The 15,491-nt window shown below is 33.3% G+C and overlaps 1 protein-coding gene across 2 annotated transcripts in view; it reads right to left on the bottom strand.

The window, feature by feature from the left end:
* Positions 1-8,598: 8,598 nt before the first annotated feature.
* Positions 8,599-15,491, bottom strand: part of LOC131439346 (amphiphysin) — a 140,884-nt gene continuing 133,991 nt past the window's right edge. For both annotated transcript variants that reach the window (XM_058610253.1, XM_058610254.1), the window contains 2 exons: positions 10,537-10,679; positions 8,599-10,474 (listed from right to left, as the gene is read on the bottom strand). In XM_058610253.1, the coding sequence (XP_058466236.1) occupies positions 10,394-10,474; positions 10,537-10,679 (224 nt within the window). In that variant the 3' untranslated portion in view covers positions 8,599-10,393. The remainder of the gene's footprint in view (positions 10,475-10,536; positions 10,680-15,491) is intronic.

The raw sequence follows: 15,491 nt of genomic DNA, 5'->3' as shown, positions 1-15,491 counted from the left end.
ATATATATATATATATATATATATATATATATATAAATTTTATAAAACTAGTCATATGGTATATATGAACCTATCTAAATAAAATCGAAGTGAATATAATATGCGCTTCATAAATTGTTCCAATGTATGTTGTACGGATATCTAGTAATGGTTATAACACAGACTAACAGACATGACAGTATGAGTAAATTCTTATAAAAATAATTTTTTCGTGATGCACTAGTTCCACCTATATCATACTGCGCGAACTATTTACTATCTGTACACCCCTTGTGTTATGTAAAAGTTTTTTTACTAGTTAGTTTCCCCTCGTTTGTCAACACCGATCAGCTGCTTGCAGGGATGCCTGATTTCATCAAAATATTTGAAAATGAATCGTCACAATAAATTATTGGATTTCGTTGATGATATATTTTACATTTTCGCGATGTTGGAAGGTAACCATTTATTTGACTCAACGTTGTTCATCTAGACTATTTGTTATTGTGTTGGTAGTTTTCAACCGAAATTAAGTGGCGGCAAACCAAAAGCAAGTAAATATTGTAACAAAACGGGTTCGATTTTGTATTGCGTTGGAGGATGTAGGCATGATATTGTATTGCGTTGGAGGAAGTAGGCACAATTATGTATATAGTTTTGGCAATATGTATTAAATCTGTATCCTGCATGAAATTCGCATGGACGTATACAAATCAATACATTACAGGTAATTCTGTATAAATGGCAACTCTGTTGGTAAATGAAAAAAAAAACACAGTCTAGATGACAGACAGGATGTTTTTGATAGGGTAACGTGGCGCCATCATGACACATGTGAGTACTGTCCCAAATAAAGGAATGTTCGAAATGACCGTTAAAATGATTGAAGAATCTAATTTGAGTGTCCTGTCTGTTAGTCTGTGGTTATAAGACGCGCCAATAAATTTGACTCAGACTGGAAATTTCATTCGTTATATGGAAATCCTGTAAAAATAACGTTAAGAAGAGTTTTATGTTTCATAAGATTATCTCATATATTTGACATAATGTTGAACACATCTTGTAACTATTATTGGAAATGCTAATAGTGCAAAATCATTAGAATATCATATAATGTGAAAAAGAAAATTTAGCTCAGTGTAGGGGAAGGTGTTCAGTTGCCGGCACCCCACCGTAACTTTTAACAGAAAGCAGATAGCGTCAATAAGACAAATCGACGTCAACATTTCATAAGGTCACCTAAACCAATGGGAGTTTTTTAATTTTCACGTGTACTTACAAAATATTCGTATAGAATGAAAGACAATATTCTCATATTTCTAACAGTACCAAATATGTAACGAACATTTGTGTTATAACGCAGATATAGTCGAAAGAGAAAGTAAACAAAGAGAATCTGTCAATTGTTTTTATGCCCTTTTGAAATGTTGACGTCGAAATGTCATGTGTGTGTAATAGCAGCACGTTCGTTTTTGTGCCGAATTGCGAAGCAAACAGTCACTTGTACTTTTTGCTGCGTTCAAAATAACTTTTAATTACGATAATATCAACACAAAAGTTTTTGCTGACTTTTTTAGTGTATCATGAATTTAAGAGCATCAATCGGAAAGGTGAGTGGATTGATTATTTATGAGGTGAAATATATCTATTTCGTGATTTAATAAGGGATGCTATCAAAATTTTCGCAACCAAAGATTTTTTTGTCATTTTCAAAATGAGTACCAATTTCGGTTACCGCCACCCCATTTTTTCGACAAATCGTGAAAAATTGTCAGTGATATGCAGGCTGCTGTCGAGACAAACATCTAGCTGCTTATACAGACGTTGAAGACCGGTCAAATTAATACCACAGGCCAAATATTTGACCAAGAGAGCCAAGGTGAAGTCACAATCAGACAATGAAGACTTTTGTCAAAAACGCTTCCAAAAAGAATTAATTCTGTTTTTTTAATAGCTGCAGTCTTCGCTTATATTTTTCCATTTTTAAAATGGCCATAATTTCTTATCAACTTAGTTTCCTAATCAGTTGTTAGCCAGAGCTTTTCATTGATGTATAGATGTTCGCATAATGTGCACTAAGTTAGAAGTTATGAGCTAAACAGAAAAGGGTGCCGGTAACCGAACACTCTCCCTTAATTTTCATACACTGAGCTAAATTTTCTTTTTCACATTATATGATATTCTAATGATTTTGCACTATTAGCATTTCTAATAATAGTTACAAGATGTGTTCAACATCATGTCAAGTATATGAGATAATCTTATGAAACATAAAACTCTTCTTAACATTATTTTTACAGGATTTCCATATAACGAATGAAATTTCCAGTCTGATTCAAATTTATTGGCGCGTCTTATAACCATTAATAGATACCCGCACAACATACAGTTTAGTAATATATATATATATATATATATATATATATATATATATATATATATATATATATATATATATATATATATATATATATATATATATATATATATATATATATATATATATATATATATATATATATATATATATATAAACTTTCAATGGAGGTCATACGAATAGTAGATAATTGCAAACTACTACTTTTCTTTGAGGATTCAAGCTAATACTAGTATTCCGTTCGGTAAGGGAGCACCTCATGATATTTGCGAAAGAGCAGTGAGATCCCGAGACTGAAAATAAAAAAAATGAATCTTACTAGACATATAGAGTAATGAAACGTACCGGATATTTATTTCATGGTCAGGGCCGGTGAAAGAGGTGGGTACGGTGGGTAGCACTACCCACCCGAAAATTCCAAAGGTGGGTAATTACCCACCTGAAATTTCGAACAAAAATAATAGAAATATTAGCATTATTCAAAATAATAAGAATATTTTTATTGTAATTCGGAATAATCAATAAAATCAAAATTATAGAATGCTAGTTCTCAAGGTAGAGAAAGGATGTGAAGATATACCGCAGAAAGGTGAGACGTGACAAGGGTCATTTGAGCAGGCAGAAATCTTTTAGTAACTGAACTTTTCCCTTCCAGCAAAGGAGCTTAAGCATCTCATCAATGCGAATCACTCGGGTCTCTGAGATACCGGAAAATATTGACAAAGGTCTTTTACTATTTACATTCCGAACCGGCAAAAGAAGAATGCAGTTGCAAGTAGAAAGTAACAACTTTTGGTAGCTTTGCCGGAATAGAAAATATTAGAAGATCTGTGGTTCGCGGGAAACACCCCCAGGCTACGAAGACCCGGCGGCCTGGTCATCGACTGAAGCGGTCTTTTGTTGTTGGTGATGGTGATGTTACGGAAGAGAATGAAAGAGAAGTAAATATTGTGGAAAACGAGGTAAAAAGTGGGTGTGGGAACAATATGTCTAAATACGACAGAGATCTAATTAGTTGTCATCGAGATGGTGAAGAGACGGGGGAAAGGAGAATGAAAAAGTTAGTGACAAAAAAAAGAACTTGTTAGTTCCAATAAAGATGGTGGACAGGGACGAAGATCGAGAGAATCGGGCGGATGACAACGTTTTTGTTTTCTATACCGGTGTGCGAATTCAAAATACTGAGCACCGTACAAACATTGCTCAGGTTTTGAGCATCTATACCTCAATCATTTTTAATTATTTTCCATATCATTACATAATTAAAAATATTTGTACACTTCGATTGGAGTTGATGAATCTATATCTATAAAATCATATTTCAGATAATTGGTGATCGAAACTTCAGTTAGTAACGAAAATCTTCTAACAAATACATACAAGTTCACGGTTTCCAATTTCTGCGTTTCAATAAGTGTGTTCGCTTTTAAGAAAATCACTCATACAAACCAAGATTCTGCATCGAATAAACTAGAACTCTGTGTGGTTCAGAAAAGAAGTAAAAGTTGCTAATACATTGTTCAAACAGTCCAGGAACTAACCAGAAAAACAGAATTTCGTATGAGGGCATATTTTTTTATTCATTAACATTACCATCTTCAAATGACATGCAATCGTTCTAGCACTTTATTAATTTTTCAATGCCATCCTTATAGAATGATTTGTCTCTGGTCTGAACATCGGCTTCCAAATTCGAGCCAAATATTTTTCTTCGGCGTGTCTTTTTCTGATCCGCAAAGGACAAGCAATCGCTGGGGGCTAGGTAATTGTGAACAAGGTGGATGAGGAAACAGATCGCAGCCCAATTCGTTTATTTTTTCATTGTTTTCATTGACTTATGGCACGGTGCATTGTCTTGGTTAACGGTGAATCACTTTTGATGGTACTTTCCTGTTCAAGATAGTCGATGTTAATTATACCTCGAACATCTAAAAAACTTATGCCATGATTGTTCCAGCTACCTGATACGTTTTCAGATGGCCTTCCCAGTCTGAATGCTGGTATGACTCCAGATAAAAATGTGGATCCACTATGTTTTGTCCACTGTTTCATACCAACGCATTCCATTTTATTGCGGCAAGCTATGTTGATTATGTGCGGCCGTGTTCAAGATCTGTTTGGTGACGATTTTCGTACAAGATCGTAAAAAAAACTTTCAGTTCATGCGCTAATCTCAGCATATCTAATCTCACGAACTTTGATTTTGCGTTCATACATCACGTTCATCAAAACTTGCTTGATTTTTTCCGGTTGACTGCTTCATATAGCCACGTTTAAAATCAGAATACCACAAACCTTCATTTTTAATGGATCCTAGTGGGGAAAACATTTCTCAAGCTGTATGTTAGCTGGGCTTGCGCGTTTTTTCCCTTTAAAAAGCAATGTTTTAGTAACACACGGAATTTGTTATTTCCATTTTTCATAAATTAATTAGTAACGTCGATAGATTCAGTGTTCGTAGCTATTGATGTTAAATGTTCTTTGAAGGTTGGTACTTTGAATTGAAAACAAATATTGGCTGTGAGTTTGAAACCAGGTTATACCTTAGATGCGAAATTTTATTTTAAAACTTAGTAACGAAAACTCTACAAACTTTTAATTTATGCGTTTCATGAAAAGTTTTATAGAATCAATATTTTATTTAAAAAACGACTAAAGTGCAGAGTGATAAATATAGAAATGAATACCATTTCCATTAGAATAGAGAAATACTTCAAAATAGTGGGTCGTTCTCCGCAGTATGAAAAATTACCCACCTGGGCTAAACATGTTTCACCGGCCCTGTTCATGGTCCGTTAACGCATATCCTTGAACGAAGTTGGATGAGCTGTTTTTTCAGCGATTTAAAATTACATTGAGATGCGGAACTTCCTGAAAAAATGGTCTGGAGCAGTTGACGAATATCGAGGACACAACTATTCAGCTTCAAGCAGTACGATTCACGACTTTCATCGGATTTCTATATAAATTATATGGGATATTTTTATAACTTTCATTATGATAACGTCCATTTAGATTTGACGTACACATTAAATAAAGATTATAAGTTTCTATATAATTTCTATGAATTATATTCGGCATATGATTCATATGACAAATCTAATGAATATAAATAAGATTTTCATTTCAGTGTAGATTCATGCTACACACTAAAGTTTGATTCCACTGTTCGGTATATTTTTTGACGAAAACTTACAGTAATCATTAGAACAAACCGATATTTTTACCGCACGATACATTATACGCAAGTTTTTATTGCACAATTCTATAAATAAATACACAATTTAAACGGCAAATCGGAACAGTCACCGAGTAAGGATAAAATTATACCGTCCGTATGGTAAAATTAACTTCAAACTATCGAACTTCGGTAATTACTGATTTTCGTGAAACATAACTGTCAAACAGTTATTAAAATTTTCAGTAAGTGATTTTTAGTTCACCAAACGAAAAAAAAGGCGGATGGGTAATGTTACAGCCATACATAACTGGATGACGTGAATACGAATAAAACTGACTATTACTAGTTCATTCTATGAACCAAACATTGACGATTCGTTTATATGAGACCTAGGGGTATTATTATTTGTATTTTCTTTTACTGCTTCGCTTCCAGAATTGTAATGGAAAATAAAACAATATAACAAACAATGATTCAACGATTCTAAAAAGAACTGGTTTTTGGAATTTATCCAATGAATTGTCACGTCGTCCGAAGCCTGTGCCTGTGTGTGAGGCTTTACACCACGCAATTATCTGTTTTTGTTGCTACTGGTTGAAGGTTCCAAGATCCTTGTAAAGCACAAAAAGAAATGATCGATTTTCGAGCAACGTTTACTTACTCGTCCCGTTTAATATCGAGTTGTAAATTGTTAGGTAAATTAAGTTTTTGTTCGCATAAAATAGTAGTGTCTATATCCTCTTAACTATAAGAGATAGAGAGTTTATATCTTTGGCAAAGTTATTGGATTTGAATTTTTCTAAAACATTGTCGAAGATTACAAATTCCTTCTTTCTTTAAATTAAAAATCAATTTAAAAATTTCAATCAATTTTTCGTACAGTGAGTTCTGGAACATGGCTTGTCACTTCAAAAATATATATTCTGAACTGAGTAACTATCGTAAAGTCATCAAACAACTCAGATCAATCGTTATAACATAATAAAAGAAAGCAATAACATATGATCACCACTAGCAGCAGTGGTGCTAGATATAACACATGGATCAATAAGTCCCGATACGCTCGTAGTAAACCAGTAACCACGTCTTTCTAGAGTACTAACCTTTGCTTGAAACGGGTCAAAATTTTAAGTGGATCCGACCAGAAACAGCTAAGTTATCGAGGTTGGAGTAAAGTCGTTTTGTAGTTTATTTAAAAAATGAAAAAAAAAAACGAGTTTCGTGTTTTGATAAAACATTGTTTTTAAATGGGTAAAAACACCGTGCAAGCGAAACAATGGATTGAAAAATGTTATCCGGACTCTTGTCCATCAAAAGCAACGATTTGTCGGTGGTTTGCCGAGTTTAAACGTGGTCGTACCGACACAAATGACGCGGAACGCTCGGGTAGACCTAAGGAAGTCGTTACACCGGAAAATGTGAGTGAAGTGACAAAAATTATAATGAAAGATCGTAAAGTGAAGCTCCGTGAGATTGCTGAGATGACACAGATATCATATGGAAGTGTATTTACTATCCTTCATGAAAAATTGAGCATGAAAAAGGTTTTTCCCAAGTGGATGCCGCGATTGCTTTCGATGGAACAAAAACAGCAACGAGTTGATGAAAAAAAAATTGGAAAAACGGAACCCTAAAAGGTGATAATGTTGATGAATAAAAAAAAATTTTGCAAAAAAATGTTGTTTCCATTGTTAGTCTCGGGACTTATTGATCCATGTGTTAATAAGAAATTAGTCATTTTTCGAACCTTTTGCCGGTTTTCCTTTAAAAACTTTTTGAATTTAAAAACTCGGCAGTTGAAATAAATGATAAAATATTAACATAAAATGATTAATGTTTCAACTTACGCTTTTGTTTGTTGAAATCATTATTTTTGTTTTGTTTTTAAAAGGAAAACGATTTCTTTCGAAATAATTTAAAGGCTTGTTTTTGGCACATTTTTCTTCGATTTATATATTTGTAAGCAATTCCAATCACTTAAATTCTTGGATTGTTGAAACGCTTGGATTGTTGAAAAGCTCCAAAAAAAAGAAATATGCAGATAAAATTTCACTTTTAAAACGCGTACAAACTTTTCTATCCATTCATTGTTGAAAAATAAAACATAATAAGTAAAACTGATGCGGTTCATTTGAACAATAAACTTTGTTGTATCATTACACAAATAAGACCACAGATAAAATGAATCAAATTTTTTCTCAACATAATCAGGAATCAGAACTAATCGGCTCAAGTGGCACGTTATTAGGTGATTTATTTCAACAATAAAATCAACTGGAGCAATGATTTTTTTTTGCGTTTGGCAAGGTTAATTTATTTTAATATTAATCAGAGATCATTGTTGATGTTGAAGGGAGAAAAAGGTTTGAAACAATCACTCTAGCTTAAAATGAAAATGAATCAGATCATTCGATTACTCGATAGATCGTTCGATATTAAACGTTTTAACGTGAATATTAAAGATCAGGAATCAGAGAGAGAAATTGAGAAATTTTATCCGTACTTTGACGAGTAGATGTTGCAATTTCATGGCTCTTAGCCGGAGGCGCAATCGACTCTATTTCATTATTATAAAGCTTCGATCCTTCCGTTTCCATCGGGGATCGAATATGGAAAGATTACAAATTAGATTTGAATGTTAATACTAGAACTTGCTTAAACTTAAGAAGGGTTTTTTTGTCACTTTTTTCCAAGGGGCATGCTAGTAAAATAACTTTTGTTTACAATATATGTAATAAACTTAAATGCGGATTCCAAATTTTAAACAAATTTTACTCATAAATCTTTTCTCAATTATGAACCTTACTGTTGGGTTCCACGGCAGAATAATAATTTTCTTTAACCATAAATCCAAAAACATGATCGATATAATCGAGATTGTTATCAATATTATTCCGGTTTGTTGTTCTGGTTAGTTGATGACCAAACTCATGTACGGATTGATAAGTATAATCAGCTTAAAATTGTCCAGATGAGTCACGGCTATACTTTTGGTGCCTTCGCGTGCCCTCACAAAAAGCCCTGGCGATCGGTATGTTTATTCCGTTCAACACAATCAAAATTGTACACCATTTTCATCCATCATTTATTTCTTGTTATCATTACACTTAGCGTATTATTATTTATTAATAGTTTTATTTGAAATATATTAGCTCTTGATCTTCCTTTCTTTCAACAATATTTTGCCTGATGTTTCTTTTATTTCCAATCATTTTTTTCTGACTCGCTCAAATTCAATTGGCATAAATTTTGCTTGTGGATTTTTCGGTTTTGCTTAGCAGCGACACAACTTCAACAGAGTTGCGTTATTTCATCTGTTTTTCTATCATTATTCAACTAAGTTATTAATTTACTTTTTGTTTGTTAAATAGAATAAAATTATCATCAAATACAATAAAAACAGTAGTATTTCGGAAATAATAGGATAACAGCATGGTGAATAGAGGAAGAAAATCGGAAAACGGCTTTCTACATAAACGAAAAATGAAACTCGCGCTCGATATGTCAATCTACAAAGTGGGCGATCCCGTTGAGAAGAAATGTAACCATGCGATAGATTTAGGCATTTCGGAATTAAGTTGGGGTTTAAGGGTATCTTTCTCATTACGTGAATAAATTGAACAGAAAAGAATTATTCGAGAATCAATATGAAATATGTATAGTAAATTAAATTTAGCCACGATATGCCACGACACCGTTAAGCATCTACGCTATGGGGTTCATGTGCGGGATGTGCATTTACATTACGTTTAAAATGGACTCGGTCGCGTCTGATCACCTAATAGAAATGCATCGATCAATTTTGCCGTTATGTCTGCACCGGGATACACAATTACGGCATGGAGTCCTTTTGTAAAGTATTTGCGTCAATCGACACGCATAATGTGCTGTGAAATAACATTATATAACGAAAGTAAATTTGGCTTTTATTGGATTTTGATTTCTTTGTTTATACAATGATTTCACTTTCAATCCGGCTATTTACATAATATTATGTACTACGTTGCAAAAATGTTGGCAATATGAGGGAGTGACTTTTGTTACTCACGGATGATTTTGGCAATCCAAAACTATTCGAACAAAAGTGTGTGTTATTGCTTTAATTCGCATTTCTGTATCGGGATGTTTATAAATTTAATCATATTTACAGGTTTCTTTTTTTAAATTTCGTATTGCTGGTTGATTAATTTTTCGTTTTCGTAAATTATTGGGAAGACCAGAAGAGTATTGGCTTATGTAGTAAAGAAAGATTTACAGGGATTTCCAATTATGAACTGCCATATATAATTCTCACAATACAAAACAAAACAAAAGAATTAATATTTGTATTATCTCTACCGTGGACTGTTAACAACTTAATGATTAGACAAACAGAACAAAATAGTGTTGGAAAAGAATAAATTATTTCCAGTCGGCGACACAATCTGGCTCATTCCCATGCGTTGGGTTTCTTCTTTCGGCGAATGTCATACTTTTGAAATAACCATTTGAAAGGCACGTCATTTCACCTTCTACCACATCGTACGAATCACGTTTAGTTGTTAGCTTCGGAGTGTTGTGAATTATATCATAAAATTTTTCGAGTTTCCGAGATGATCTTTGCTATCCTACTTTTTAAATGGTTCGTTTACCATCAATTTCACGCCGGATCATAAATCTCCATTGAATCGATTTTTCTTGGCAAAAAATATCAAACTCTAAACGATCGTTGTTAACCTAATCGATTTCATTATTGATGGTCAATTGTGGGTCATGTTTCGCGACATACCCAAAATTCAGTGATGGAGTTACGTGGTTGCTTATCGAACCAACAGTCGCCGCATTGCATTTGCAAGACTAAAATTCTGAGACCAGATTTACAGTGGCCGGGTGAAGTTAGCTGGGAACATGCCTTTTTCGTTAGTGCCCTCCTTGATACCCATCAACCAGCCTTCCTCCTGAAATGAGAAATGTTTGTTAGAAGTAAACAGCGACGATAGCATGCTGTCCAAAAACCAACCTGATCCTCCGGGTCCTCATATTCAATCACGTTGATGGTGTCGCCGACTTCGAAGCTAAGCTCGTCGACATCCTCCCGGACATACTTGTAGGTAGACTTCACCCGGTAGAGCACACCAGGTGGCAGATCGGTTGTCGTAGCGCCTGAAACAGGTGGATTGAAATAAAAAATTGTAAATTATTGCTCGTAGTTGGGGTGGATTTGGTTCCGCGACGTTTAAATGAAGCTGGATGAAGGATATCGCATATAATTTATATGAGGGATTTGCAGATGACTTGAGATTTTAACCATTACCATACAGACAGGATACGAGCGTTTTTGCAACTCTTTTTATGATTTATAGCTATGTAATGTATATGATCAATTTTGTCTTTGGTTTAACCCTAAAAAAATTCTAGGTGCAGATCAACGATCGATAGGATGACATGATTTGCCCTGCTGCGATTGGTTAGTGAAAACATAGGTCGATTCTAACCAATTTTTCAATTGTATGCTATTGAAATACTGAAACGACGTTGGCATATATGTTTAAGTTAAATGTTTCCGAATCGATAGGTAGTTAAATTATATAAATCCATCATCAGACCACTGATTTATTAGCGATCAAAATTATGGCAGAAAATGGTTACGCGGCTATTTCTGAAACTTTTAATTGACAGTGAAGATGAATGCATTTTAATGCCAAAAATTCATCCGATCATCCAAAGACAGTGAATTGGCAAGGTATTCAGTTGCGGACGTTGATACTGAATGCTTACAGAATCGCCGAGATATTAGTAAATACATTTATCAAAAAATGTGAACTTCAGCTCAGCAATTTGAGTCATTTCTCGATGAATATTAATATAAAGGTGCAAATCTGCTTCAAACCGTTGGCTTAATCAAAGATGAATAGTCCTGTGATATGAATAGTACGAAATATATCTCAGGTTTTCTTCTTAGATGTTTTAGCAAACACTAGATTAATGCAGGTGCTTTCAACAGTATTAGCTTGTAGAGCGCCAGTAGTCAATTTGATATACTTACTCATGAAATTAATAAATTTAGTATCATCTTTGTTTGAAGCTGTTGTGTACTCCAAATGTAAACTACAAATTATTAATCCTTTCTGCTTACTGGCAGCACGGTCTTTTGTGAAATTATAAGATAACGAGCTGAGCTCGTTTAGTTGTATTTGATCCTTACTCTAGAGCTTTGCTTTTCATCTATTTACCGAAAGTTTCCCCATAGTATTCTTTTTAAGAGTTTACTTTATTTTGTCTTAGGACTGGAAATCATTTACTGAACGGTTAATTGAGGTGAGATTTATTCTTGGTTAAACAATCATTATAACTTAGAACATTAAAGAAGCGTATTGGAATGTCTTAGGGTAAGGGCTCCCTATTTCATCACATTTGTAAAGACGTTACTTTAAAAAACAGATTTAGCCACCAAAATCACTACGATTTTTTCATCTTTCTGCTTAATTCGCCTTACTCCACATTGGGAATTGATTCACATTCCTTGGAAATTAAAATAATAATTAAAAAATCAGCTAAAAACACTTCTGATATGTTCACTACTGTGCTCCTAATTTCGTCTCAAAGGTTTTATATTCATCCTATCGTTGGTCCTTTATTCATCCCATAAATTAGCAATGGCGACAGCAATCAAAACCAAAAAACCAGGTTCAAAATGTCAGAATTTTCCTTAAAAAGGGCCAGAATTTTCCTTGAAAAAAAAACACGATATATAAAAAAAACAGTTTGGAATCAATTCGACGTTTCGTTTCAAATTTAAATTTTACTCTCTGCAGTTTATTTGGAGAAATTAAAAAAAAAACAAAAAAAGAATTGTTACTATTTAGGCATTAGCCCTTCTAAAAACAAAATGCAGAACCAGAGACGGCATTCATACAGATTTATCTGTATTGTATAGATTTTTGCGTTCGCGTTCGTTAAATCAGATTACAGATTTTCTAAATTTAATACAGATATGTAAAGGTTCATAAAAAGTGAGAAGTAAACTGTTACACTTTTCTCTCAGAGTATCTATTAGTACTTCTTTAAAAGTTTATTAATCAACGGACAAATCACATGTTAAAATGGAAATCTTTTGTGCTAATGTTTGATGATGAACACTGATAAAAATTTACATTAAAATTTGAAACCAATTTGATTTTGATTTGAATTTGAATTTGATTCATTTTATTAGTGAAAACAGATAGAGCAGATACATATTTTCTATGAAAATATCTGGCATCTCTGTGCACAGCCGATGAAACACACACATTTAACAGTGTTATGGAAGACGTATAGCGGAAAGAAACCAGTGCTACTAGATTTGCCACAATGGTTATTTGATTAGTATTTAACACGCTCTATTTGGTAATATTAGAATTCGAAACAGTTTTATTCATATATAAATATCAATGATATAATTAAACTAATGTCACGGATACCAAAAAATACTTGCTGATGATAATTTAAAGAGGAAAAAATAATTTTTGTTATTTAACATTATGAGAAAACTTGGCAACCTTGCGATACGAAATGAGACGAAAACAAAGCGCAATTAAGTGAATTAAGTGCAAATTTCCATCTCATATTTTTCATTGCTTTTATTGCTTATCAGGTAATTTCAGAAGTCTTTGATTGTTGAATAAACAAGTGGAAAGTGAACATTACTAACTATAAAGTCATCCAACATTGAATAGTGGTGTAATTATGTGAAATAGTGATCATGTTTTGAGACGAATCGATTAGTAAATATTCAGAAACATGATGAATTGTAAAACTTCAGACTAAATCAAAAAGTGAGCTTATTTTAAATGAAAAAAGCGATCGTTGAAGGTTTTTTAACTATTTTTTTCAATTGGAAAGTGTGACAAAACCTAGAATAAATGTTTTAAAACCTTCCACAGTTTTGTTCAGTTACTTTTAAAGATATGATTAATGTTCAGTTATGAGGTGAAGGAATGAGATGGAAGTTGGAGCTTAGATGAAATAGGGAGCCCTTACCCTACAACTACCATCGGTATTATTTTTTGAAAATATAAAATGTAATCTGTTCTCTGGGATCGATAAACTGATGTTTAGATCCAGATAAAATCAGATCATTAGATCTTTCATCGGAATATTTCGATCGAATGTGAAAATTTGCATTTTGCAATTCACAGCTTACAGCATTCGCAATATGTTCCGAAACCAAATGACCTAAGTTCGAAACCAGTCCCCTCGTGGTGGTCACATCAGGGCGCTTTATTGTTGTTACAGGTAATATCGCCTAAATTTATACTATTCCGGGAAATATGTTTTCAGTAATGTCAGTAATAAAGCAAATGAAAAGCTAATTATGCATTCCAGTTTTTTTTTTTTTCGTTGTTTGGTAATGACATTACACTGAGATTAAGTTTTGTTATCAATCCAACAAATTCTATATCTTATTTAGATTTCAGTATTGCTGCACTAACAGTTTTTTTGCTTTCGATTTTGATTTGGTTAAATTTTCAACAGTGTGAGTTTCAAGATTCGGAAATTCAAGTTTTTCGGGATTCAAGATATGATTTCTAGCTCTGGATTGTGGAACGTTCGCGAACGGTTATAATGAGTGATCAAAAGTTCTTTTGACATCACGAAACTTAATTTGAGTTACCTTTATTTGTTTTTGCCTTTCTCATATAAAAAGGTTATGCAATCACTGTGAAAACCGACGTTTGAACCGAGGCCCGGAGGGCCGAGTGTCATATACCATTCGACTCAGTTCGTCGAGTACGCAAAATGTGTGTGTGTGTGTGTGTGTGTGTGTGTGTGTGTGTGTGTATGTATGTATGTATGTATGTATGTGTGTGTATGTAACGTTTTTTTGCATTAACTCTTGGGGTACCATAAAAAAAATCCTGAATATTATTTGGATTCAACTTCCGGTGTTATGGGGTAAAATGTGCAAAAAAAAAGAAAATATGAGAAAGGCATCATTACACCACTAGGTGGATTAGAACAGGTTTTTTTTGCTTGCTAAACCTAAGCTCTCGTGTAATCTTTGCAGAAACATATGAAGAACTTTCTTTTGATTGAAATTTCTGGTTCTGAACGGTTCTTTCAGAATTAACGTTTTTGCCCATCACCACATTAAACCTCACATTGGACCTGTCAAGTTTTGGTTTGTTTGGCAAACTGTCACTACAGCATAGAAGTGCTACAGTGGTTGAACGGTTCTTTCAAATGAACGGTTTTACTCATCACTACTAAAAATGTGACTACGATCTGTTAGAACCAAATCAATTGTACAAAGGGTTTCTCTCAGAAGAGAAACACGTTGGATTATCTGGAAATCAAACTGGAAAATAACCAGCAGAGAGTTGATTATGAGGTAATTTTTCATCCCGGTTTTTTTGCGCACAATTCCACTGAACATACTTTGCATTCAGATCTTCTATTACTAAAATTTTTAATCGCATTGAATTGGCAAATATGCTCCATTGATAAAACAGTTTCCATGAATGGTTTCTATTCCGATTCCCAAGTTTTCGATTACATTAGTATTGTAAGAAGGCAACATTCGATATTTTATTTTGTTAACTTCAAGAAAGTTGAGAAAGGCATTGTCACTCGATTTTAATTCATTTTCATTTTTAAACTTTGAATTGATTGCTTTATTATTGTTCGCACCCAACTTGAAATGGTTCAGAAAGGAAAGAACTGAAATTGTTCAGAAAGGAAAGAATTGATTTGAATTATCATTTGAAAAACAAAGCTCATTTCTTGTATGCTTTTTGGTACATCGAACGTACTGTTTCTAAAAAAATAAATTGTTTTAACGATTTATTAATTTTTTGTTGGTTTGATGTAAAGTCGCCATAACTAAGTACAGTTTTTACAATGACTGAGTGGAAACATATATTGGAGAAACCAAATGAATGAAAAACTTACAGAAAAAATGATTTTTTGGAAAAGTATACGCTCAGAGGCAGGACT

This window comes from Malaya genurostris, chromosome 3 (genome assembly GCF_030247185.1).
Source record: "Malaya genurostris strain Urasoe2022 chromosome 3, Malgen_1.1, whole genome shotgun sequence".
Lineage (NCBI taxonomy): Eukaryota > Metazoa > Arthropoda > Insecta > Diptera > Culicidae > Malaya > Malaya genurostris.
The sequence above is the reverse complement of the archived record's forward strand: the minus strand, read 5'-3'. Positions and strand labels throughout refer to the sequence as shown.